Consider the following 27,585-nt stretch of genomic DNA (forward strand, 5'->3'; position numbering starts at 1 on the left):
TTTTTGTTCATTCCTTCACTGGATTGGTTGACAACCATAACAACACAGCGCCATGTTTGCTGCAAGACTAGGACAAATCGAGTGCTTTGAGGCCCTTAGATTAAAAACGAATTAGCCCAGTTTAAGGCTAAATATAGAGAAATATACTTATTCTAGGCCATGTGAGCGATGCAGTTCAGTTTCAGCGTCGCTTGAAGCCATCTCAGATCTAGTTTGAGAGTTCTTCGGGGCAACAGAGGTAAGGGTTCAACAAGGAGGCTTCTCATTGGATAATTTGCCGAGTCTGCAGTCAGTATTAGGATACACAAATTATCAGAGAATGTCATGGGAGGGAGAATAATTAGAAAGTTGTATCCGCTGTGTTGTTTTCCGTACTTTATTTGTAACTTTTGTATGTTTGCATTTAACTCTACTTCACGGTCGTTTCCCGGGAATGTCCATAGTCACATTTTTCCCCACGTGCACTGCAGTGGCGGTCGGTGCCTTAAATTGAGGGAGGAAGATTCTTATTTTTTTTAATGAACATGGCTTTATTTATATTACAGCATATTGGATGACTGTCAATCATATTCCATTCACCCAGTTCAATGTGACATCAGTTTAGGCTACTACATGATACAAACATTTTCCGTATAACCATCATGACGTTGTTACAACCAAGCCTATCAATGGAAGTTCACAACATAAGTGCACACAGGTCGAGAGAAATGTACTAATTGAGGGTGTAATTCACAGGAGGCTGGTGGAACCTTTAATTTGGGAGGACAGGCACGTAGTAATGGCTGGAATTGAATTAAATGGTTCCATGTGTTTGATACCATTCCATTTACTCCATTCGAGACATTATGAGCTGACCTGCCCTCAGCAGCCTCCTGTGGTGTAATCATTAGTCCAACAGTTGTAAACGAGAGTTTCTACTGGACAAATTCAGGTATGTTTAGTTTCGTTTGCTTCCGTTTTCAACAGTATCGGCAGAATGAAGACCCCATGAGCACACGTAAACACTGTCCACTTTCATAGCAGCCATGTTGTATTCATTCTCGCATCTACGCACCGTCCTCATGTTTTCCCTTCGCTTGTGGACTTCTATGCACAACATCATCTGTATGTGACCAGGTGAAAAAACCTTTCCTAACCAAACCATATCATAATGGCTACACAGTCTACATCGTTGTCAACATATTAAAGTAATATCATAATCAACATAGCTAATAGAACTAAAGTGTTAGTGAACCCGCAACAATCATGCAGTAACGTTTGTGTACAGTCAGTAAGAAGTTTAGCAGTTACACCGGCCCGGCCCCGATGGCAATAAATTAGTCAAACCAAAAGCTTACCTTGACTTGGAAGAGTTCCCGTTTTGTGTTGGATAGCCATAGCCAGCTAGCTAACATAGGATTGAGCCGGTGTTTGAGTAGGCTAAACTAGCTAGCTGCATTCGCTAGCTAAGAAAGTGAAAAGAATGATGAAATATCTCTCTCTTGCTTCTCCTTCATTTTTGAAGAAATTGGTTCAAAGCTGTTCAACTATTGTCTTTCTCTCTCTTTGAGTGAACTACTCACCACATTTTATGCACTGCAGTGCTAGCTAGCTGTAGCTTATGCTTTCAGTTCTAGATTCCTTCTCTGATCCTTTGATTGGGTGGACAATGTGTCAGTTCATGCTGCAAGAGCTCTGATAGGTTGGAAGATGTCCTACAGAAGTTGTTATAATTACTGTGTAACTTTATAGAAGGTGGTGAGAACCATGACCCTCCTAGGTTTTGTATTGTCAAGGAGGATGGAAGCTATCTGTCCTCCAGTTACACCATGGTGCTACCCTACAGAGTGCTGTTGAGGCTACTGTAGACCTTCATTGCGAAACAGTGTGTTTTAATCAATTATTTGGTGACGTGAATATATTTAGTATAGTTTTATTTCAAAAGGATAACTTTTTTAAATGTTTTACTATTTTAATGAAATTCACTGAGGAGGATGTTCCTCCCCTTCCTCGTCTGAGGAGCCTCCACTGGTGCACTCTCAGGCAGGTAGTCTGCTGTTGTCTTCTGTCAGCTCTTCCTTGTTTCAGTGTTGCCAATGGTTGCGATTGAGTTTGCACAACTGCTAGGGCCTTTTATCTCTTGTTTTGAAGGCCATACATTTATCTACATTGCCATAACGTAATTGTGATATTTTTATTTATTTAACCTTTATTTAACTAGGCAAGTCAGTTAAGAACAAATTCCTATTTACAATGACGGCCTGGGAACAGTGGGGCAGGGGCAGAACGACACATTTTTTCGTCAGCTCGGGGATTCGATCTAGCAACCTTTACGGTTACTGGCCCAACGCTCCAACCACTAGGCCACCTGCCTAATGGTAGCCTACATGTTATACTTTCCTTATCATGATGGTGCTCGATGTATTAATAAACAATGTACATAGCTCCTGTAGCCCTAATACCTATCCCCTTGTCATTATTTGTTCTGTTTCACATGGACACAAAATAAATCAATCAATGTTACTGAACCTCCCCAGGCTCTCCTCGGTTCCCTTTAGCCATGGAGACCATGGAGGTGTATGAGGAGACTGATCGGAGGATGACGGAGGAGGTGGAGAGCTGCTACACCCTGATGGAGGTCACCTCTCCCAAGAAGAGGAAGAAGAGCAAGGCTCAGCAGGGGGAGATCATGGAGAAACCCAAGAAACCCAGGTAGTCTACCTACTGCTCCCAGACAATCAAACACCAACGCCTCCTATCAATGCAGATGGGTCGTATTTAATATCCACCCCGAAAACACTTTTCCACTGGCGACAATGCTCAAGGTCCTTGAATATCTTTGGAATCAGTGATGACATAAAACTGAGGGACACACAGTGTACAAGTAAAAAATAGCCTTCTTTGTTTTTATTGATCTATACAATATATTAAATATGTTTTTTTCACTGTCTAGCCTTCAAAATAATAGATGCACTACATGGCCAAAAAGATCTAAGTGGAAGCCTGCTCGTCAAACATCTCATTCCAAAATCATGGGCATTAATATGGAGTTGGTCCCTCACATTGCTGCTATAACAGCCTCCACTCTTCTGGGAAAACTTTGCACTAGATGTTGGAACATTGCTGCAGGGATTTGCTTTCATTCAACAGAATCATCTAGAATGTCATTGTATGCTGTAGCGTTAAGATTTCCCTTCACTGGAACTAAGGGGCCTAGCCCGAACAATGAAAAACAGCCCCAGACCATTCTTTTTCCTCTACCAAACATTACAGTTGGCACTATGCATTGGGGCAGGTAGCGTTCTCCTGAGATCCGCCAAAACTATGCACTCAGCGGTCCCATTCTGTGAGCTTGTGAGGCCTCACACTTTGCGGCTGAGCCGTTGTTGCTCCTAGGTGTTTCCACTTCACAATACCAGCACTTACAGTTGACCGGAGCAGCTCTAGCAGGGCTCGAAATTTGACCAACTGACTTGTTGGAAGGGTGGCATCCTATGACGGTGCCACGTTGAAAGCCACTGAGCTCTTCAGTACGGGGCATTCTACTTCCAATGTTTGTCTATGGAGATTGCATGGATGTGTGCTCAATTTATACACATGTCAGCAATCGGTATGGCTGAAATAGCAGAATCCACTCATTTGAAGGGATTCCACATACTTTTGGCCATGTAGTGTATCTCTAAATCCCCAAGACATGTTACTACACCTCTACACCAATGGGACAAGCCAATTTGCCCCCAGTTAATAACAGTTAAATAAAACAGGACATGTATTATTTGTCATGTGTTTGTCATTGTAAAGGTTTTTAACGTGGTGCCAAAGTTGAGTGAAGGCATTTACCACCTCAATTCAAGAATTACCCAGATGACATACTATTTTCACACTGACTTGAGTGCACTTCATTTGGATTGCCTGGATAGGCGGAGAAAGCTAAACCAAGTGACCCAATCTTTGTGTTGAGTTGACTGCTGTATGAGTCAAGATGACATATATTCATCACGTTTTGATCTCTCAACTCCAGATCAGCCTACCTGCTGTACTACTTTGATGTGCACCAGACCATGCAGCAGGAGTTCCCCAGCCTGCCCCAGTCTGAGATCAACAAGAGGATCAGTGTGAGTTGGAAGAGGCTCAATGTGGCAGACAAGGGCTACTACCTGGAGAAGGCCAAGCTGGAGAAGGAAGGGACGGACACTGTACGGTTACCTCATATTTCCACCAGTGTGTCTGTTATCTAAGATCATGTGGTCAGGAGAAACTCCTAGCCCTAGTCATAATGATTACACTATTCCATCTCTGTATCCTCCGTAGTCATCTATGGGCCCTTCCCAGGAGCTCCCAGGCTTCCGTAGGATCCTCCCCAGGGCAAATTACGTCCTCCTGCCCAAAGGGGCCATGTCAGACGACAGGACAGGCTCCCAGCTGGAGGTGTGTATGGAGGGGCTGGACTCTCCCGTGGGGGAAGGGGTGATGCCCTCCCTGTCCCTTGGTTCCCCCCAGTACCCTCCCTTGGTGCTGGGCTGCGAGGTGGAGCTGTCGCAGCAGTGCATCGCCATCGAGGGCCTGACAGACGAAAAGACTGTGCCCCTGACACACTCCGGGGCCCTGCAGGGGGTCCTCTCCTCATCGTATCACTCCTCTTCCTCGGTCTCTGCTGCCCACGAATCCCACAATGCGCCTCACCTGGCGTCAGCTGGTCTGCTGCTCAAGGAGGAGGAGCCCAGGATGGTGGGCGGGGGCTATAGTGTCATTGGAATGGCGTCTGACGGGAGGCGTGTGGGCGGGACGTCGGTGCAGCACGTGAAAACAGAGCTGGTCACCATCATACCCAATCAGGTTAGTTAGCAACGACACAGGGAGTTGGCTTACCTTACTGCTGATCATTCAACAGTCTAGGGTTACAATTCATTTGCCTTGTCTGTTTGTTCAATGCAGTAATGGTAGATAAAACGCTTGTTTCCCCAGGATCTGTTGGAGCACAGGACGTTACCAGGAGCCAGCTCTGTAGCCTCTGTTGTCATGGTACCTGTAGGAGCTAGGGTGATACGGGACACTAATCCCTCATACAAACTGGTAAAACTACTCAGACTGATTTTCTTCCACTGCATCAATTCACCGTTATCCAATTTTCTTTGATTAGATCATCAAGCAATATATTACAATAGTGTATTATATACTCACATGTCATTTGACCAGTCAGACATTCTCTGTAACTAGCAGATTCTTACTAAAGCATCTTTGTCGCTAGTCGAATAAATACACCAGAAGAGGCCGGGGCAGCTGTCAGACAGCGGGCTGCTCCTTTGTCTACGTGACCCGTCACAAACCACCCTTCTGCCCTGATTGTGGCAACCACCTGGGGGGCAAGTGGGTGCCCGCTGTAAGTCTACACATTCCCTGGCTTAAACATCTCTTCCATCATAATATGAATGTGAAAGTAAAGATGACATTTTATTGGTTGGAAAATAATGAGTCGTACACTTAACAGTTCCGAGGTATGACAAACTTTCCACGTTTTACGTCTCAGGCGGTGAAGACTCCAGGTGCTGCTGCTTCATTCAAGACTTGTGCCCAGAAACCACCCAAAAACCCTGGGTACCCCCCTAAGACTGGTGTGCCTCCTTCTGATGATCAGAACAGTAAGGTGTCTGGATGGAGGAAGGGAGGGAGAGGACCGCGGGAGCCCAGAGGACAAGTGCAGCAGCGTGCAGTTACACCAGGACCACCACTAGAGGGAGGCAGAGCCAACAGCCAGGAAGTTATACAGCCTGCTCCAGCGGTGTCAGGGACACAGACAACTACTATGATGTGAGCATCTAGTTCTTTAATTTAGCCCTTCTTTTATGGTTTATAATTTAATGGTCACATTAAGAAACCATTTTTCAAACGCCCTGTGAGAGTATTTCTCTTAGTGGGCTTCATGTTTTGATTGGTTAAAGAGAACGTTTTTTTTTTTAAACTTTGAGCAGAGCTTTGGTTGGAACACCTGTGACTGGTGCCAGGGTCAAAGTACAGGAAAGGAGCAGTGTGGTTGGTCAAAAGCGACCTGTGAGAGCCATCCTCCCAGCCCCATTCAACACAGGTGGGCACTGCTGTGGACAGATATAAAAACCTTATTTCAGGTCAGTCTGTTAAGACGAATGCTGTCTGGGGTGTAAACACACATTTGTCTGTCTGAAACTAGGCCGGGCCTTAGTCCAGTGGATTACTGTCCCTCCTCATAAAGGCAAAGTTGGGGAGACTAACTGCAGCAAATCAACCACAGGTATGATATACACACATGTACCCATATAATATGTTTTAATGATAAAATGATTACCCAAGCCAAGCTAAAGGTACTCGTTTTCAAAGTGGTTACTTTAATCTAAGGGAAGTGACACTAGTTGTTTCTGAGGTAACCAAACGTGTTTGATGTGGTGATTGTGTTTGGACCACAGAGCTCAGTGAGATGATCGCAGGTTTGAAGCCTAACACTCTGAAACAGCTCGGCCAGATCGTGACAACACCACCTCTGGAACAGGTACACACAAACTCAGTGACACACACACACTGCTGAACCATGCTGATTAAGTGTTTGTCTCCAGGTTTCTCAGTGTTGTTTTGTCCTATAGACTCTCCCTACTCCTGTGGACAGAAGCCAGTATATTGTAACTGATAAAGTAGGGAAGATCCTCTCAGTGGTTCCTCTCAAACAGAACTCTACCTCTACACTGGTTAGTGACACCCTTTTAACTACATTTTGGGGAGCATACGCCATCCACACACATCCTCTAGCAGGCTCAGTGTAGTCTGTATAACTGTATGTCCTCTGTTTGACGTGTGTGTGTGTGTCAGGACCTGGGTCTGTCTACGGCGCGGGGCAGGGGTCGCTGTAAGAACCCGTCATGTGGCTATGTTTATAAGAACAGACACAAGCCTGCGGAGTGCCCCTGCTGTGGCTTGGAGCTGTCCAGGAAGAACGCCAAGGGCTCCAAGGCACAGGTCAGTCTGGAGAGAGTCCCACTATGAGTGGATGAAATGAAATGGCACCCTGTCGGGCTCTGGTCAAAAATAGTGCACTTTATAGGGAATAGGGTTCTATTGGGCTCTGGTCAAAAATAGTGCACTTTATAGGGAATTGGGTGCCATTTAGGATGTGGTCTATGTTTTGGTGTTGTATTTCTCTCTGTGTCTGTCTGAATTCTTCCTCATCTCTCTGTTCTCATCCTCCAACCCTCTCTGTTATTTTCCCTCATCCTATCACCCTCCTCTCTCTCACTCACTCAGGGTGGTTCAGTAGCTCTGTTAGACCCGTACCGGACCCTGTCCCCAGCCCAGAGGGAGCTTCAGCGCCAGTCCACCCTGCAGCTGCTGCGTCAGGCCCTGCAGATCTCTGAGAGTGAGGCTGAGCTCCATGACACCCTGGCCCTCATCCAGGAACTCAACTCTACCCAGGTGGTCCTCACCACGACCACTACCCAGGCCGGGGACCAGGTGTTAGCGGAAGGGGAGGGCCTGGGGGAGGTGCAGGTCCAGTCAGGCTGGCCGCGGTTCTATGAGTCTGCAGCCACACACTGTGCTCTGTGTCACTACCCGCTATTCAAGGGAGGACAGAGGTGAGAAGAAGATTTGTTTGTGTAGTTTTGGGTTTATTATGGCTCAGTGGTTGGATGTTTCTGGTGCTCAGTGGTTGGATGTTTCTGGTGCTCAGTGGTTGGATGTTTCTGGTGCTCAGTGGTTGGATGTTTCTGGTGCTCAGTGGTTGGATGTTTCTGGTGCTCAGGGGTTGGATGTTTCTGGTGCTCAGTGGTTGGATGTTTCTGGTGCTCAGTGGTTGGATGTTACTGGTGCTCAGTGGTTGGATGTTTCTGGTGCTCAGGGGTTGGATGTTTCTGGTGCTCAGGGGTTGGATGTTTCTGGTGCTCAGGGGTTGGATGTTTCTGGTGCTCAGGGGTTGGATGTTTCTGGTGCTCAGGGGTTGGATGTTTCTGGTGCTCAGGGGTTGGATGTTTCTGGTGCTCAGGGGTTGGATGTTTCTGGTGCTCAGGGGTTGGATGTTTCTGGTGCTCAGGGGTTGGACGTTTCTGGACATTTTTCATATTCCATAGTGTGTTTTCAGGAAAGGTCTCTCTATCATGTCTCTCTGGTGTTTTGTACCATAGTTCTTTAGCAGGGCAGGAGGACTGCTGGCTGTTGACTGACTCTCTGATCCAGACCGCCTCTCTCCAGCTGAAGGTGTGTCTCAACCCCCAGTGTCTGGCCCTGCACAGCTTCACCGACCTCCACCCAGGTCTGTTCAATGTTGGCAACAGGTTGCTGGTGAGTCTGGACCTGTTCTTTAAGATCCGGAGTCAGGTCAGACTGGGCCGGCATCCTAACCAGATAGTCAGGACCATCCTGGACAACATCCACAACCACGCTGGTAAGACTTTCTTGGAGCAACATACGGTTCAGAGTGTTTTCAACAGAGTTCTGTTCATGTCTCTAATATCTCTGTTTTCTTTCTTCTCTCTTCCCCCCCCCCCCCATATCAATCAGTCCACACTCTGAGTCCTGAGGAGTTGGCCCATGTCCAGGAGCTGCTGGTTAGTGGCTACTGGGCCTTTGAGTGTCTGACCGTGAGGGACTACAACGACATGATCTGTGGTGTGTGTGGCATCGCCCCCAAGATGGAGATCGCCCAGCGGTACACACACAACGTGCTGGAGCTTAGGAATGTGGAGGTGAGAGAGACTGAGGAGACGGGAGGTCAGAGAGAGACTGAGGAGACGGGAGGTCGGGGGGAGACTGAGGAGACGGGAGGTCGGGGGGAGACTGAGGAGACGGGAGGTCGGGGGGAGACTGAGGAGACGGGAGGTCGGGGGGAGACTGAGGAGACGGGAGGTCGGGGGGGGACTGAGGAGACGGGAGGTCGGGGGGAGACTGATAAGAGCCACAGATCCAAACTGTCAAAATAGAGAATTAAAGATGATTTTCTTTACTTAATTTGTTTTAGCCTGCCTGATTCCAGGACAGTCAAGCTGTCTGGTGTGCATAGTGTTGTAGTCATGTTGATACCTGTGTCTCGCTCTCCCTCCTGTAGTTTACGTGGCCAGACTTCGGGGCTCCAGACAAGGTGCATGTGGATGACTTCTGGCTGACCATGGAGAGTGAGGCCATCGAGCAGGCAGCGTTCCCCTGCAGCGTCCCCATCACCCGGGTCGACGCCTCCATCATTGCCCCCTTCATCCCACCACTAATGAGGAGCTCCACTGTCATCAACACAGAGAAGGACAAGGCCCTGCTCCTCACACAGCACACAGGTAGGAAGTCACTCTCTCAGGGATGGGGAATAAGCCAATCACTGGAAGGATAAACATCATTCTCAAGTCTTTCAGAGATTGCATTGATCATTACTTGTTCATGCCCTGTTTATCAATAATAAATAAAAATGTAAGTGTGTAAAATTCTATTGCGTGTGTGTGTGTGTGTGTGTGTGTTTTTTCCAGGTGACCCATCAGTTCTGGTGCGTCTGATCCACGAGGGCCAACTCAGACCGGACCGAATGGATGAGCACAGTGCAGAGGAGCTCAAAGCCATACTGGAATGCTGTGGCGAGATCACTGCACCAGAGAGCAACAAGGTGTAGATCAACGCTGTGTGTCTGTGATATCTCTATGTATGTATATTTCTGGTTTGCTTGTGTGTGTTTAGGAGATTGACACATGTCTCTTCTCTCTCTCTGTCAGGATGAGTTGCTGGTCTCTCTGATCTCCCTGTGTACGTGTGTTCAGAACGGCCTCTCCACGGCCCCCCAGCCCCCTCCACACCTCACAGCAGGCAAGCTGTCCAAGATCTGCCCCCATCAGGTAACCGCACACATCTCACCCATCAATGTCAATCAATCAGTCGTCCACCAGAATCCATTCAACTATTACTCTGTCAATCAAGCATTTAGTCTGGCTAACCTATCATTTTTCATAGACTGACAATCAGGCCTCACACAATAACAAAATCTATTGACCAATAAAAACATAATGAGAACCAGACAGATGATAGAAGACTACTTTTCCCATACTCCTCCAGGTGGTGTGTGGTTCCAAGTACCTGGTGAAGGGTGAGACGGCACGCGACCACGTGGACCTGCTGGTGTCCTCCCGGTATTGGCCTCCCGTCTACGTTACCGACTCTGCCCGCCAGGTGGCGCTGTGTACAGACGTGCAGTACCCTGAGCTGGCCTCCACCATGTGGGGCAGGAACCAGGGCTGCTTCTCTGATCCCATGGACAAACCAGAGGTAGGCCCTCACACTGGGCATGGAAAGGACTTAGTTATTGACGTCTGATTATTGTACTAGGAGGGAAACCGAGGTCAAATCAGGATGGTGTCGGAAGGTTTTTTTAACCTGTAATATGCTGATCTATTTACATAATAGATAAACTAGGTACTGTGGATGTTATTATTGTTTATCTCACCTCTCTCTCTCCATCAGTTTGTGTCGTGTGCTGAGCTACAGGACCAGCCTTACTGTGCTGACCTGTCCTCCGTGGTGGAGAACCCCCAGGTCCACCCTGTCACCAAGTCCTCTTCCCGCTGGATAGTGCACCCTGCTGGGCCTACAGATGGCCAGGAGCCCCCCTGTCTGGACCACCACTCAATGGGGCTCTGCAATGAGCTGGAACCTTACTGCAGCCTGGTACAAGACCTGGAGAGAGACAACGAGAAAGAAGAGGACGAAGGGAAGGAGGAGAGGAAGGATGGGTTCAAGGTTGAAGCCGAGGTAACAGAAGGGTCAGACATCACTGAGGAGGAATGTTCTGAGGGTTTGGTGACATCATTGCGGCGGCGACCTTTGGCCTTTGATAACACGGCCTACTACTACCTGTACAACCGTCTGCAGGACTTCCTGTCCAGCCGGGAGGTGGTGGACCAGCAGATCAGCACAGTGCTGAAGGCCTGCCAGCCTGGGGAGGTGGTGATCAGGGATGCCCTCTACAGGCTGGGGGTGGCACAGATCAACACAGAGGAAGGGGAGGAGGGGGAAGGAGACGGGGGAGTGGAGGGAGACACTGGGTATGAGGAGGTAGTGGTTCTCTGAGAGTGACAGACTGTGGCTTTTTGGAGACTTATTTTGTGCTGTGACCCAACAAGTAAACAAACCAATATAACTTTCTGACATTGGGGGATAATGTTTAATATTATGGACATATGGGCCACATTATTATGAGGTAGTCCTTTTTTAGAAAGAAGGCAATATATATATATATATATATATATATATATATATATATATATATATATATATATATATATATATATATATATATATATATATATATATATATATATGGAGATATCTGGTTCAGAAAAGCTAGCGTGTAGTGTGGAGGCTGGTGGTCCTTGAATGTACTGTGCAAAAATATGCTTGAGTGTTTCCAAAGAAACAGAGGTGTTGCTGCTAACCAGACAGATAGTCAGTAACTTATCAGTCCAGCAGAGACTTTGTTGCTGGTTTGAAATGAAAGAATGGCACTTCGTTTTCTTTGTGAGAGGAGCAGAACCAGTGAAGAGTGTAAAAACGTGAATGTTACTAACTGCTCTCTGCTTTACTTTGAAGGAAAGTTCACATAGTTTTAGAATAGATAACAACGTTTAAAAACATTGTTTATGTTGACTAACTTCATTGTTGGAGTGCATAATGTTCTTTCTAGAAGTATAATAATAATAATTATTATTTAATAACTGTATTTAATGAGTCCTCGTGCTTTCTCATCCTTAGTAAGACCTTTCACACTGTTCTATGCTATCTTCTTGTACCTCAGTTGTCACCCGTTGCCCTTTGGGTTGAAATGTGTTCAAGGTAAACAACCTTTCACATCTGCCTCATGGGCTGATGGAATCTGTAGTTCTTGTGGCCTTTGATTGTGTTTTTGACCACAGGAGACTCTTGCCTGAGCTCCTATTGGAGGGGTGGCTCTGAATGTCAGGACTGTTCTATCATCTACTCTCAGCTGCTTGAATGGAATCTAAAGAAGACAATGATTGACTTGATGATGTAACTGTGATGGACATAGTTATTACAATTTGCGGATGGAACTTGATACCCACTCAAGGGGGTATAAGAAAATATATGGTGAATGGAGCCATTTCTGAATCATTTTGCTTAAGGAATTATAAATAAAGCAAATACAGTATTTCCTAATGTTGAATCAACTTTCTGTGGGATTGTTACTTCCTATTTAGGTGGTCTGGTATTGCTCAACCTCCCATGTGAACAGGGAATGAAACTTCAGAAGATTGCAGAGAAGGCATTTTCATTTGAAACGGGAACTGAGGTAAAAAGATTTTAGTTCACTGTCATATGACGTACTATGGAGTCGGCTGAAATGTTGTTGAAACAAGTCCGCAGGGAAATATAATGTATATCCAAGGGAAGCGAGACATCTTTATTTCAGTTTCTTTATTTTGTTGCATATTGTCTGAATATAATTACACTCCTTCCTTCCAAGACAGTACAGTGATTTGGTTAGCAAACAACTAAAAGGATTTAATGACAAAGAATCTGTTTTTGGCTTTCAAGCAGTAAAGTGAAAATAAACATTTATTAATTTACATTACACCATACATACACTACCTAGAAATCTCTTACTTTTCTCTCATTTCCACTGCAACAGTATTCAGAAGCGCTGCTTTTATCTGACATCGTGGTAATTACAGTAGGCAGTATTAGCTGAATGCTACATTCAAAACAATGAAGCAATATTTTTGTGCCATAATTCACACGTTTTATCATACTGATGATGAACATCAAAATATTGAGCGGTATAGATATCACAGGGGCACCTTAATTGGTAAGGACAGGCTTGTGGTAATGGCTGGAGCAGAATAAGTGGAATGGTATCAAATAAATCAATCACATTTATTTATGAAGCTCTTCTTACATCAGCCGATGCCACAAAGTGCTAGACAGAAACGCAGCCTAAAACCCCAAACAGCAAGCAATGCAGATGTAGAAGCACGGTGGCTAGGAAAAACTCCCTAGAAGGCAGGAACCTGGGAAGAAACCTAGAGAGGAACCAGGCTCTGAGCCAGTCCTCTTCTGGCTGTGCCTGGTGGCGATTATAACAGTACATGGCCATCAAACACGTGTTTGTATTGTCCATACTTGGATCCACATTTTTACCTTCCTTTCATCCTGATCGTTCCCTACCATAGCATATAATGTTACATAATGTCTCTCTCTCTATCCCAACTCTCCCCGAGACACCCACAGAGAGTGGGGTCACAGCCTTGATCAGCCATTATTAATGACGTCCCTGAAGCAATTGGGGTACAGCAACCGATTTTTCACCTTGAGGGATTTGAACCAGTGACTTTTCAATTACTGGCCCAACATATATAGGCAAACATTCAAAAATCTGCTATGTTTGCTACTGTCTTGTTGCTGCCTCTGAAAACTGCATATAGCATGTTCAAAAAAGCTTGTTCAACAATGTGGAAGTGAACCCGCTGACAAACGTGAATTAAAACACCACAGCAGCATTCTTTTCTACAACTAAGAAATCAACAATCTCACCATAGTGGCAACAAAACAATATGTACGAACAGAGGACATAGCTAGAAGGCTGTGGACAGAACAGTCTGTTCAATCTCACCATAGTGCCAACAGCACAGTATGTACGAACAGCCTGTGGACAGAACAGTATGTCCATCGTTGGTGCATAGACTTAAAAGAGAAAATCTCAAACCATAGAAGAAGAAAAAGTCATTAATGAACATACAATGAGGCATTACATATATTAAGTACATAACTAAGGCACTATCTGTGATTAGATCAATTATCTCCTGCGTAAGACATGGTATCTCAAGTCACAGTATATAGCAAGTCACATTACTTTTTCAGCTGCCTGTCTATCTACAAGCCAAAAGAGAACTTAAAAATGGCTTTTCAGGCATTCATTGCTTTACGAAAATATCCCAATTCCATTTCTATGGATATATGCTCCTAGAATGATTCTACAGTGAGCAGAAGATAGAATGAATGAAGAATTTCAGATCAGAATGTGGATAGTTCGATGATGCCAGGGAGCTTTTAGCAGAACTGATAGTTATTGGTCTTCATCAGAGGTTGCTCCTCCTCTTCATGCTCACAGGACTGGTCACAGGAGCCATCACAAAACGTTGTCTTGTCGTCATCATCACACGGCTCCAACTCCTCAATCACCATGTCCTGTTGCTGGATGTTCTGGTACTGCTGGGAGAGGAGAACACCTAGAAGTTAGCAGTACCCTATCTTCAGATAATGCTTTAGTATGGTCAATCCAGTTTGACAATGGAAGATGTTTTATGTTCTCCTTAGCGTCGGTGCTGTTTTATTCTGATAAGAGAGATATCTACTATGTTAAACATCCATCTCCCTCTCTGTGTTACCTGGTCTAGATGTTCGGGCTGCTCCCCAAGGACTCTCTCAATCAGCTGGCTGATTTTACTGAAGGTGGGTCGCTCTGTTGGCTCCAGATTCCAGCACATTTTCATGATCGTATACCTGGTGGGGTATCAAGATCATATTGTTATTGGTCACAATACAGTATTAAAAATACTATATTTTACTAGATCATGCAAGGCCCTCAAGAATCAGGGAGAAGATTGTCTCAATATGGAGCTCTATGGTCTTTCAAACCACTCCATGTCCATATCAAAATGTAAAGTGTTGGTTTCATGAGCTGAAAGAAAAGATCCCAGAAATGTTCCATACCCACAAAAAGCTTATTTGTCAAAAATGTTGTGCACACATTTGTTAACAACCCTGTTAGTGAGCATGTCTCCTTTGCCAAGAGGATCCATCCACCTGACAGGTGAAGCTGATTAAACAGCATGATCATTACACAGGTGCAACTTGTCCTGGGGACAGTAAAAGGCCACTAAAACGTGCTGTTTTGGCACACAACACAATGCCACAGAGCGTGCAATTGGCATGCTGACTGTAGGAATGCCCACCAGAGCTGTTGCCAGAGAATTTTATGATCATTTCTCAACCATAAGCGGCCTTCAACGTCGTTTTAGAGAATTTTGCATTATGTCCAACCGGCCTCACAACTACAGACCATGAGTAACCACATCAATATATTTTGCACGCCCAATTTTTCAGTTTTTGATTTGTTAAAAAAGTTTGAAATATCCAATAAATGTCGTTCCACTTCATGATTGTGTCCCACTTGTTGTTGATTCTTCACAAAAAAATACAGTTTTATATCTTTATGTTTGAAGCCTGAAATGTGGCAAAAGGTTGCAAAGTTCAAGGGGGCCGAATACTTTCGCAAGGCACTGTATATATTTGACTGACATGTATCATTTGGGGCCCAGGCAGGAAGGCTGTCATTTTAATTGGCTCTTAACCAACTGTGCTATTTATTATTATTTTTTGCATTGTTTATAACTTATTTTGTACATATTATGTTGCTGCTACCTTCTCTTATGACCGAAAAGAGCTTCTGGACATCAGAACAGCGATTTCTCACCTCAAATTGGATGAACAATTTTTCTTCAATGAGTCGGACGGGAACAATATATTCCAACCACCTGAACAGGCCGTTATCCCCGTCATTCGTTGGAGAAATAAACAGAGATTTTGCGGAAAGAGATCGGGGTGCCTTATGAGGTTCACGCGACGAGTGGCTAATCTGCCTTTGTCCTCCGTACTGTTAGCCAACGTTCAATCGCTGGAAAATAAATGGGACGAACTGAAAGCATGTTTAACCTACCGACGGGACATTAAAAACTGTAATATCTTATGTTTCACTGAGTCGTGGCATTAATAACATACCGATGGCAGGTTATACACTCTATTGGCAGGATAGAACAGCAGCCTCTGGTAAGACACGGGGCAGGGACCTATGTATATTTGTAAACAACAGCTGGTGCACGGTATCTAAGGTTTTGCTCGCCTGAGGTAGAGTATCTCATGATAAGCTGTAGACCACATTATCTACCTAGAGAGTTTATCTGTATTTGTCGTAGCTGTCTACATACCACCACAGACCGATGCTGGCACTAAAACCCCACTCAATGAGCTGTATATCACTAAAAGCAAACAGGAAAACACTCATCCAGAGGCGGTACTCCTAGTGGCCGAGGACTTTAATGCAGAGAAACTTAAATCAGTTTTACCTAATTTACCTAAGTTACATGTGCAACCAGAGGGGAAAAAAACTCTAGACCACCTTAACTTCACACACAGAGATGAATGCAAAGCTCTCCCTCACCCTCCATTTGGCAAATCTGACCATAATTCTATCCTCCTGATTCCTGCTTACAAGCAAAAATGTAAGCAGGAATCACCAATGACTCAGTCTATAAAAAAGTGGTCAGATGACGCAGATGCTAAGCTACAGGACTGTTTTGCTAGCTCAGACTAGAATATGTTCCACCAGATCAGTCACTGACTTCATCGATAAGTGCATTGATGACGTCGTCCCCACAGTGACAGTGCGTACATAACCCAACCAGAAGCCATAGATTACAGGAAACATTCATACTGAGCTATCAATCAAATCAAATGTATTTATAAAGCCCTTTTTACATCAGCCGATGTCACAAAGTGCTGTACAGAAACCCAGCCTAAAACCCCAAACAGCAAGCAATGCAGATGTAGAAGCTAAAGGTTAGAGCTGCCGTTTTCAAGGAGCGGGACTCTAACCTGGAAGCTTACAAGAAATCCTGTTCAAACCCCCGAGCTGACAAGGTACAAATCTGTTGTTCTGCCCCTGAACAGGCAGTTAACCCACTGTTCCTAGGCCGTCATTGAAAATAAGAATTTGTTCTTAACTGACTTGCATAGTTTAAATATTTTTTTTTTTTTAAAGCCCTCCAATGAAGCATCAAACAGGCAAAGTGTCAATACAGGACTAAGATCAAATCGTACTACACTGGCTCCGACACTCGTCGGATGTGGCAGGATATTACAGACTACAAAGGGAAGCACAGCCACAAGCTGACCAGTTAAATGAGCCCAACAGACGAGCTAAATTACTTCTATGCTCGCTTTGAAGCAAGTAACACTAAAACATTCATGAGAGCATCAGCTGTTCCGGATGACTGTGTGATCATGTTCTCTGCAGCCGATGTGAGTAAGACCTTTAAAAAGGTCAATATTCACAGACTGATTACCAGGACGTGTACTCCGAGCATGCGCTGACCAACTGTCTTCACTGACATTTTTAACCTCGCCCTGTCTGAGTCTGTAATACCTACATGTTTCAAGCAGACCACCATAGTCCCTGTGCCCATGAACACTAAGGTAACCTGCCTAAATGACTGTCACATCTGTAGCTATGAAATTCTTTGAAAGTCTGGCCATGGCTCACATCAACACCATTATCCAAGAAACCCTTGACCCACTCTAATTTGCATACCGCCCCAACAGATCCACAGATTATGTAATCTCTATTGTACTCCACACTGCCCTTTCACACCTGGACAAAAAGAAACACCTACGTGAGAATGCTATTCATTGACTACAGCTCAGCGTTCAACACCATAGTGTCCTCAAAGCTCATCACTAAGCTAAGGACCCTGGGACTAAGCACATCCATCTTCAACTGGACCCTGGACTTCCTGACGGGCCACCCACAGGTGGTAAGGGTAGGTAACAACACATCCGCCACACTGATCCTCAACACGGGGGCCCCTCAGGGGTGCGTGCTCAGTTCCCTCCTGTACTCCCCGTTCACTCATGACTGCACGGCCAGGCATGACTCCAACACCATCATTAAGTTTGCTGATGACACAACAGTTGTAGGCCTGATCACTGACAATAATGAGACAGCCTATAGGGAGGAGGTCAGAGACCTGACCGTGTGGTGCAAGGACAAAAACCTCTCCCTCAACTTGATCAAGACAAAGAAGATGATTGTGGACTTCAGGAAAAGGAGGACCGAGCACGCCCCCATTATCATCGACAGGGCTGCAGTGGAACAGGTTGAGAGTTTCAAGTTTCTTGTTGTCCACATCACCAACAAACTAAGATGGTCCAAGCACACCATGACAGTTGTGAAGAGGGCATGACAAACCTATTCCCCCCCAGGAGACTGAAATGTTTTGGCATGGGTCCTCATATCCTCAAAAGGTTTAACAGCTGCACCATCGAGAGCATCCTGACAGGTTGCATCACTGCCTGGTATGGCAACTGCTCGGCCTCTGACCGCAAGGCATTATACAAAGGGTAGTGCGTACTGCCCAGTACATCACCGGGCCCAAGCTTCCTGCCATCGAGGATCTCTATACCAGGTGGTGTCAGAGGAAGGCCCTAAAAATGGTCAAAGACTCCAGCCACCCTAGTCATAGACTGTTCCCTCTGCTACCACACGGCAAGCGGTACCAGAGCTCCAAGTCTAGGTCCAAGAGGCTTCTAAACAGCTTCTACCCCCAAGCCATAAGACTCCTGAACATCTAATCAATTGGCTACCCAGACTATTTGCATTTACCCCCCCCTCTTCTCCGCTGCTGCTACTCTCTGTTATTATCTATGCATAGTCACTTTAATAACTCTACCTACATATACACATTACCTCATTACCTCGGCACCATTGCCCCCGCACATTTATTTAGGTATTTTCTTAAAACTGCATTGTTGGTTAAGGGCTTGTAAGTAAGCATTTCACTGTAAGGTCTACTACACCTGTTGTATTCGGCGCATGTTACAAATACAATTTGATTTGATTTGAATGCTGGTCCGCTATAGACGGCTGGAGAGGCTCTGTCTAGCCAGCTGGTGGTGCTGAAATGGCGGCACACACTCTTGTTCTCTTGGCGACGGCTGTGGTAACTGTCCTCCTGAATCAATAGTGTGACCATCCAACTGTTTGTTTTATACTGTAAATCTATGTTTTGTGGACTTTACCAGATAGATATTGCTCTCCTGTTTTAACTGTGATGATTATGAAACATAAACATGTAAAGGTTCTGCTTTAATGTGTTGCATTGCAGCCCTATTTCAATTGTTTATTTAGAGAAGACACACACGCCTATTATCCCGTGCCTTTAAATTATCCCGTGCCTTTAAACATTCTAAAGGTTTGAAGTATCTTCATCCATTGTCCAACTGTTTCATTTCCTATAATTGTTTTTAAAACCTTTTAACAATTTGGATGACTGTTGCTACTGTAAGGTGTACTTTTCACCTGCCATACTTCTGCTTTGTACTACTTACAATCCCAAAGTTTGGTCAAAAAGTGTTCTATGTATCTAGACACTGCAATGATAAGCATGGTTGATTGTGACGCACAGAGAGGCACCCCCCATAAACGCCACCACAGTCCCACCAGTCTTCTCCCTGCCTGGGCTGTGAAATGACACTGTTCCGGACTCCAGCCTGCTGATCATGTGGCTAACACGCAGAACCATGCCTGACAGAGGACTAACTCACCCCCACACAGAACCATGGTTGATCAAGGACTACCTCACCACCACACAGTACCATGCCTGATCGAGGACTAACTTACCCCCACACAAAGGGTCCCTGATGACTAGGTTGTAACTCAGTCTCTGTAGCCTCTGTCTATCTGTCTCTGGCCTCACAACACAAATATTCTGGGTAGTGTGACAACCACGGAAAATTGACACTCACAGATGTGCAGAGCCTCGGGGGAAAAATACACTATTTATCTCTTGTTTCTGTGGTGTGTTTGATGTTTGAGGGGAGCTTTGTAACTTGGGGCTCAGAGGAAGTAATCTGGAATCGGCCATGCTTAATGCATTAATAAAAGGCACAATAAATATATTTATTTTTATCATAAATGCTGAAAAGGGAGTATGATTGGAATATAGGGGGTCTTTGTTAAGTATTCCAGAAAAATATAAAAGGATATTGTAATATGCATGAATCTGTATCTCAATGAAGCTAGGCTTACTCAGTGGGGAAAAATATGGTGCTTTAAATCTTAAAAACCTCCGCCTCATTTTAGCATGGGGACAAGGTTATTGAAACCTAAAAGCCCTTAATGTGTAACTTACATCTCTGGAGGGGCAAAGTCTGGCCGGGACATTTGATAACCAGACTCTATCATCTTGTAGAATTTGGTGTCCACCAGGATACTGGGGTAGGGGCTCTTTCCTACAGAAATTAAACAAAGCACAATCAATTTAAGAAGAATGACTGAATGACTTTAACATTGAGATGTCAATTCCACTGTGTTAAGATATGCATGTTTATGCCAGCTCACCTAGAGAGAAGATCTCCCATAGCAGGATCCCATAGGACCAGACGTCACTCTGGACAGTGTAGAGACAATCAAAAATACTCTCTGGAGCCATCCACTTCACTGGCAGACGCGCCTACAGACACATAGTGTGAGGAAATACATATTAAAATGTGTATATTTAACAGTTTATATTTAATACGCAACACAAAAGCAAACTACAATTGCCATGACTGCAGGCAACAGAGATATGGAGTGTCTTGACCTTTTCCCCCTAGAGTCGAAGTCAGCGCGACGTGTACTTCAATTAGCTTAATACAAAAGTCCCCATTAAAATATGTCTGTTTAAGCTTGATATATCTATATATCTGTTTTGCATAGACTCAGTCCACCACATCCGCCCATGTCGGCCTTCCGCATCTGCGGTGGAAGGTGGCAGAGCTACAGTGGTGTTTGTCAGACCAGGAGAACGGTTCAGTTTGGTTTAGAAAGTTGAGACTCTCACAAACACGATGGTGTTCTCCGTTTTGCTCTAAGACCCCCACAAGCGCCATGGGACTCGTCTGAAGTCGGTACCGCTGATCTACCAACTTCTGCCTGTAGTGTCTGAACAGTTTGGGCTCAACACTCACCATCGAAAGGCGAGACTCTCACAAACGCTCTAGGACACCCACAAGCATCACAAGACTCATCTGAAGGTCTCCCGGAAGTTTATAAAATGAATGGAAGTATTTTTTATACAGTATACTGTATATGAAAGTAGTTTAGTGCCTAATAAAGGGGCTAAATATGGTTAAACAAAACTATAATAGTTTCCTGATCTTTCTTATATTTCTCAGATATGGGACACTTCCAAACAAACTTCCTTTGATTTATTTTTTACTATCTGTTTTTCCATGTATGAATACATTATTCAATGTGTTTCTATGGGATAATAGCAGTAAGGCCAAATTCAATGTTTCATCATTTTGGTAAATATTTTATATATACTGACAAGGGGCCTAAAATTATAAATTCAAATATCTAAATGATTATTGGTATGACCATCTTAAAAAAATTCCAGATAGTGTAGTAGAAACCCAGGCCCGGGCCCTTACTAAACACGTGAAATAGTTGTTACTGACACAGAAAATGTTGTTATTGAGGTGGTTGTTCATTTGAGGTTGTTGTTGTTCGCTCACATTGCCCTTCACCACATAGTTGGAGTCATTCATGATGTCACGTGCCAGGCCGAAGTCACAGATCTTAGCCACACGGCGGTCTGTCAGGAGGACGTTCCTGGCTGCAACATCCCGGTGAATACACTGAGAGAAAGAGACAGACAGAGAGAGGATCACTTATAGTGGCTTACCACAAGCTCACAAAGAGCTCTCATCTCTATCCACTGGGCACACCACATCATTACAACGTGGGGAATTGGGTAATACTTGCTAGATATGTTGATCAATGAGATTCCAACATATTTTCACCCACTCAAACAGTTAGATGAATTCCCAATGTGTTATCACTACACTTTCCACAATTTAAAACAGGGGTATTGGACCAGGGGTCCATGGCCAAAGCAAAGGTACTGCAAAAATATTTGTTTTTGAAAAAAGTTGAAAAAATATTTTTATTTTCAATGTTTTGATAAATAGCACGAGCAACAACAGACAAAACACATTTTGAATTACATACCTACAGTAGAAAAGAGGAGAATATATTATCTATAATGATGTCGACTTTGTTTCTCAACTCCTAATATTGAGCAATTTACACTCACTGGAGCTGATCACACTCACTGGAGTATCTCACATATGCCTTGAAAAAGCACCTGCTAATAAGCTACCAGTCAATAGGCTACCAGTCAATAGGCTACCAGTCAATAGGCTACCAGTCAATAAGCTACCAGTCAATAGGCTACCAGTCAATAGGCTACCAGTCAATAGGCTACCAGTGAGGCAAGTACCGCTGGCTGCTGGTAAGCTTTCTTGACTTGGACATTCATTTTTACCAACACTATGGCTAACCTTTGTTTAACCAGCTAAATAACTGTTCTTAGTGAAAATGTGTTTGGCGTTACCTTTCTAGCTAATAGGCTGTTAGAGTCTTCTTGTTATAATGTGGGGAGGTCAACATAATGAAAAACTATCTACCAAATCTTTTCATTTTAAAATGTTGATCACATCTCCTTGCCATTATAATTCACCTGACATGTGAATTATGTTTTTTGCTAACATATGACCCCTAAATAATAAATAAATTAAAAATTAAAAAAATTGACGGGGGTCACATTTGCCTGGTAACGTATAATGGGAGTCCCTGGGTCGCTGGGTTGCCTGGGAGGGGGTCCCTGGGCAAGAAAGGGTTGAAGACCCCTGATCTAAAAGGACAACCCAATTCCAATGGAAAATCTATTTCAGATTTTTGGTTTAGTTTTGACCTAAATGTATTATCACTGCGCTTTCAACCATTTAAACCACACTAATGTTCAATTGGGAATACAGTCAGATACACACAGAGATGCATACAAAGCTCTCCCTCGCACTCCACTTGGCAAATCTGACCACAATTCTATCCTCCTGATTCTTGCTTACAAGCGAAAACTAAAGCAGGAAGTACCAGTGACTCGCTCAATACGGAAGTGGTCAGATGATGCGGATGCTACACTATAGGACTGTTTTGCTAGCACAGACTGGAATATGTTCCGGGATTCATCCAATGGCATTGAGGAATACACCACATCAGCCATCGGCTTCATCAATAAGTGCATAGATGATGTCATCCCACAGTGACTGTACGAACATATCCCAACCAGAAGCCATGGATTACAGGCAACATCCGCATCGAGCTAAAGGCTAGAGCTGCCGCTTTCAAGGAGCGGGAGACTAATCAGGATGCTTAGAATAAATCCCGCTATGCCCTCAGACGAACCATCAAACAAGCAGTGTCAATACAGGATTAATATTGAATCCTACTACACCGGCTTTGACGCTCTTCGGATGTGGCAAGGCTTGAAAACTATTACGGACTACAAAGAGAAACCCAGAGGCGAGTTGCCTAGTGACGCGAGCCTACCAGACGAGCTAAATGCCTTTTATGCTCGCATCGAGGCAAGCAACATTGAAGCATGCACGAGAGCACCAGCTGTTCTGGATGACTGTGTGATAATGCTCTCGGAAACCGATGTGAACAAAACCTTGAAACAGGTCAACATTCACAAAGCCAGTGGGTCAGACGGATTACCAGGACGTGTACTTAAGGTTCTACAGCTACACCATTGAGAGCATCCTGACCGGTTGGATCACTGCCTGGTATGGCAACTGCTCGGCATCTGACCGTAAGGCGCTACAGAGGGTAGTGCGAACGGCCCTGTACATCACTGGGGCCAAGCTTCCTGCCATCTAGGTCGTAAATAATAGGTGATGTCAAAGGAAAGCCCATACAATTGTCAGAGACTCATGTCACCCAAGTTATAGACTCTCTGCTTCCGCACGGCAAGCTGACCAAAAAGCTCCTCAACAGCTTCTACCCCCAAGCCATTAGACTGCTGAACGATTCATAAAAATCAGATTACCTCAACTACCCTGTACCCCTGCACACTCTCTCAGTACCGGTGCCCCCTGTATATAGCCTCGTTATTGTTATTCTTATTGTGTTACTTTTTATAATTACTTTTTACTTTAGCCTACTTGGTAAATATTTCTTTGTCTTGTACTGCACTGTTGGTTAAGGGCTTGTAAGTAAGCATTTCACGGTAAAGTCTACACTTGGTGTTTTCGGCGCATGTGGCAAATCAAGTTTGATTTGATATTTTGTGTATTCATACAACAACTTAATGGGTTATTTATTTTAATTTAATTTTACCTTTATTTAACCAGACAAGTCAGTTAAGAACAAATTCTTATTTTCAATGACGGCCTAGGAACAGTGGGTTAACTGCCTGTTCAGGGGCAGAACGACAGATTTGTTGTACCTTGTCAGCTCGGGGGTTTGAACAGGATTTCTTGTAAGCTTCCAGGTTAGAGTCCCAGTTGCAGTTGAGATTACATTAAAGTACATGGTACAAGTGAGTAATGCCAAGATTTCCACTGATCTGAGACCATGAACATGTACAGTTTCAATGATTACATAAGTAGACATCTATTGTTGCAGTAAGCCAGGGGCGTCATGCACCCCAAAAATCTGAGTGGGCACAAAGTTCATCAGGATGGACTATTTGAATTGGCCCTTTTTGAACTAACTCTTTTGACTCATCACATACTCTGCTGCTACTGTTTATTTTCTATCCTGTTGCCTAATCCCTTTACCCCTACCTGTATGTACAGTGGGGCAAAAAAGTATTTAGTCAGCCACCAATTGTGCAAGTTCTCCCACTTAAAAAGATGAGAGAGGCCTGTAATTTTCATCATAGGTACACTTCAACTATGACAGACAAAACGAGGGAAAAAAAATCCAGAAAATCACATTGTACGATTTTTAATGAATTTATTTGCAAATTATGGTGGAAAATAAGTATTTGGTCACCTACAAACAAGCAAGATTTCTGGCTCTCACAGACCTGTAACTTCTTCTTTAAGAGGCGCCTCTGTCCTCCACTCGTTACCTGTATTAATGGCACCTGTTTGAACTTGTTATTAGTATAAAAGACACCTGTCCACAACCTCAAACAGTCACACTCCAAACTTCACTATGGCCAAAACCAAAGAGCTGTCAAAGGACACCAGAAACAAAATTGTAGACCTGCACCAGGCTGGGAAGACTGAATCTGCAATAGGTAAGCAGCTTGGTTTGAAGAAATCAACTGTGGGAGCAATTATTAGGAAATGGAAGACATACAAGACTACTGATAATCTCTCTCGATCTGGGGCTCCACGCAAGATCTCACCCCGTGGGGTCAAAATGATCACAAGAACGGTGAGCAAAAATCCCAGAACCACAAGGGGGGACCTAGTGAATGACCTGCAGAGAGCTGGGACCAAAGTAACAAAGCCTACCATCAGTAACACACTATGCCGCCAGGGACTCAAATCCTGCAGTGCCAGACGTGTCCCCCTGCTTAAGCCAGTACATGTCCAGGCCCATCTGAAGTTTGCTAGAGAGCATTTGGATGATCCAGAAGAAGATTGGGAGAATGTCATATGTTCAGATGAAACCAAAATAGAACTTTTTGGTAAAAACTCAACTCGTCGTGTTTGGAGGACAAAGAATGCTGAGTTGCATCCAAAGAACACCATACCTACTTTGAAGCATGGGGGTGGAAACATCATGCTTTGGGGCTGTTTTTCTGCAAAGGGACCAGGACGACTGATCCGTGTAAAGGAAAGAATGAATGGGGCCATGTATCGTGAGATTTTGAGTGAAAACCTCCTTCCATCAGCAAGGGCATTGAAGATGAAATGTGGCTGGGTCTTTCAGCATGACAATGATCCCCAACACACCACCCGGGCAACGAAGGAGTGGCTTCGTAAGAAGCGTTTCATGGTCCTGGAGTGGCCTAGCTAGTCTCCAGATCTCAACCCCATAGAAAATCTTTGGAGGGAGTTGAAAGTCCATGTTGCAACAGCCCCAAAACATCACTGCTCTAGAGGAGATCTGCATGGAGGAATGGGCCAAAATACCAGCAACAGTGTGTGAAAACCTTGTGAAGACTTACAGAAAACGTTTGACCTCTGTCATTGCCAACAAAGGGTATATAAAGTATTGAGATAAACTTTTGTTATTGACCAAATACTTTTTTCCACCATAATTTGCAAATACATTCGTAAAAAATCCTAAAATGTGATTTTCTGGATTTCTTTCTCTCATTTTGTCTGTCATAGTTGATGTGTACCTATGATGAAAATTACAGGCCTCTCTCATCTTTTTAAGTGGGAGAACTTGCACAATTGGTGGCTGACTAAATACTTTTTTAACCCACTGTACAGTGGGGAGAACAAGTATTTGAAGCACTGCCGATTTTGCAGGTTTTCCTACTTACAAAGCATGTAGAGGTCTGTAATTTTTATCATAGGTACACTTGATCTGTGAGAGATGGAATCTAAAACAAAAATACAGAAAATCTAATTGTATGATTTTTAAGTAATTAATTTGCATTTTATTGCATGACATAAGTATTTGATTATTCAGAAAAGCAGAACTTAATATTTGGTACAGAAACCTTTGTTTGCAATTACAGAGATCATACATTTCCTGTAGTTCTTGACCAGGTTTGCACACACTGCAGCAGGGCCCACTCCTCCATACAGACCTTCTCCAGATCCTTCAGGTTTCGGGGCTGTCACTGGGCAATACGGACTTTCAGCTCCCTCCAAAGATTTTCTATTGGGTTCAGGTGTGGAGACTGGCTAGGACCTTGAGATGCTTCTTACGGAGCCACTCCTTAGTTGCCCTGGCTGTGTGTTTTGGGTCGTTGTCATGCTGGAAGACCCAGCCACGGCCCATCTTCAATGCTCTTTCTGAGGGAAGGAGGTTGTTGACCAAGATCTCGCAATCTCGCATCCATCCTCCCCTCAATACGGTGCAGTCGTCCTGTCCCCTTTGCAGAAAAGCATGCCCAAAGAATGATGTTTCCACCTACATGCTTCACGGTTGGGATGGTGTTCTTGGGGTTGTACTCATCCTTCTTTTTCCTCCAAACACGGTGAGTGGAGTTTAGAACAAAAAGCTCTATTTTTGTCTCATCAGACCACATGACCTTCTCCCATTCCTCCTCTGGATCATCCAGATGGTCATTGGCAAACTTCAGACGAGCCTGGACATGCGCTGGCTTGAGCAGGGGGGCCTTGCGTGCGCTGCAGGATTTTAATCCATGAGGGCGTAGTGTGTTACTAATGGTTTTCCTTGAGACTGTGGTCCCAGCTCTCTTCAGGTCATTGACCAGGTCCTGCTGTGTAGTTCTGGGCTGATCCCTAACCTTCCTCATGATCATTGATGCCCCACGTGGTGAGATATTGCATGGAGCCCCAGACCGAGGGTGATTGACCGTCATCTTGAACTTCTTCCATTTTCTAATAATTGCGCCAACAGTTTTTGCCTTCCCACCAAGCTGCTTGCCTATTGTCCTGTAGCCCATCCCAGCCTTGTGCAGGTCTACAATTTTATCCCTGATGTCCTTACACAGCTCTCTATTCTTGGCCATTGTGGAGAGGTTGGAGTCTGTTTGATTGAGTGTGTGGACAGGTGTCTTTTATACAGGTAACGAGTTCAAACAGTTGCAGTTAATACAGGTAATGAGTGGAGAACAGGAGGGCTTCTTAAAGAAAAACGAACAGGTCTGTGAGTGCCGGAATTCTTACTGGTTGGTACGTGATCAAATACTTATGTCATGCAATAAAATGCAAATTAATTACTTAAAAATCATACAATGTGATTTTCTGGATTTTTGTTTTAGATTCCGTCTCTCACAGTTGAAGTGTACCTACGATAAGAATTACAGACCTCTACATGCTTTGTAAGTAGGAAAACCTGCAAAA

At 44.3% G+C, this 27,585-nt stretch overlaps 2 protein-coding genes across 3 annotated transcripts in view; one reads left to right on the top strand and one right to left on the bottom strand.

Moving 5' to 3' along the window:
- Positions 1–56: 56 nt before the first annotated feature.
- On the top strand, positions 57–12,138 carry hmgxb3 (HMG box domain containing 3). The gene is made up of 20 exons (XM_031789939.1): positions 57–238; positions 2,517–2,691; positions 4,001–4,175; positions 4,291–4,815; positions 4,945–5,052; positions 5,228–5,359; positions 5,507–5,787; positions 5,949–6,061; positions 6,164–6,244; positions 6,417–6,499; positions 6,591–6,692; positions 6,814–6,960; positions 7,246–7,574; positions 8,121–8,380; positions 8,497–8,681; positions 9,041–9,260; positions 9,447–9,580; positions 9,687–9,806; positions 10,024–10,233; positions 10,429–12,138. Exons 2-20 carry the CDS (start codon positions 2,540–2,542, stop codon positions 11,032–11,034), a joined length of 3,963 nt encoding a protein of 1,320 aa, XP_031645799.1. The 5' UTR covers positions 57–238; positions 2,517–2,539; the 3' UTR covers positions 11,035–12,138.
- A 241-nt stretch (positions 12,139–12,379) lies between these two features.
- LOC109905070 (macrophage colony-stimulating factor 1 receptor 1) overlaps positions 12,380–27,585 on the bottom strand; it is a 28,483-nt gene continuing 13,277 nt past the window's right edge. The window contains exons 18-22 of one of the 2 annotated variants that reach the window (XM_020502222.2): positions 21,313–21,435; positions 20,156–20,267; positions 19,947–20,046; positions 14,367–14,481; positions 12,380–14,187 (exon numbers count right to left, since the gene is read on the bottom strand). In XM_020502222.2, coding sequence (XP_020357811.2) covers positions 14,029–14,187; positions 14,367–14,481; positions 19,947–20,046; positions 20,156–20,267; positions 21,313–21,435 — 609 coding nt within the window. In that variant the 3' untranslated portion in view covers positions 12,380–14,028. Of the gene's footprint in view, positions 14,191–14,366; positions 14,482–19,946; positions 20,047–20,155; positions 20,268–21,312; positions 21,436–27,585 lie in introns of both variants that reach the window. The other variant, XM_020502221.2, reaches the window with a different exon arrangement.

The sequence above is a fragment of the Oncorhynchus kisutch genome, linkage group LG15 (assembly GCF_002021735.2).
Source record: "Oncorhynchus kisutch isolate 150728-3 linkage group LG15, Okis_V2, whole genome shotgun sequence".
Classification (NCBI taxonomy): Eukaryota; Metazoa; Chordata; class Actinopteri; order Salmoniformes; family Salmonidae; genus Oncorhynchus; species Oncorhynchus kisutch.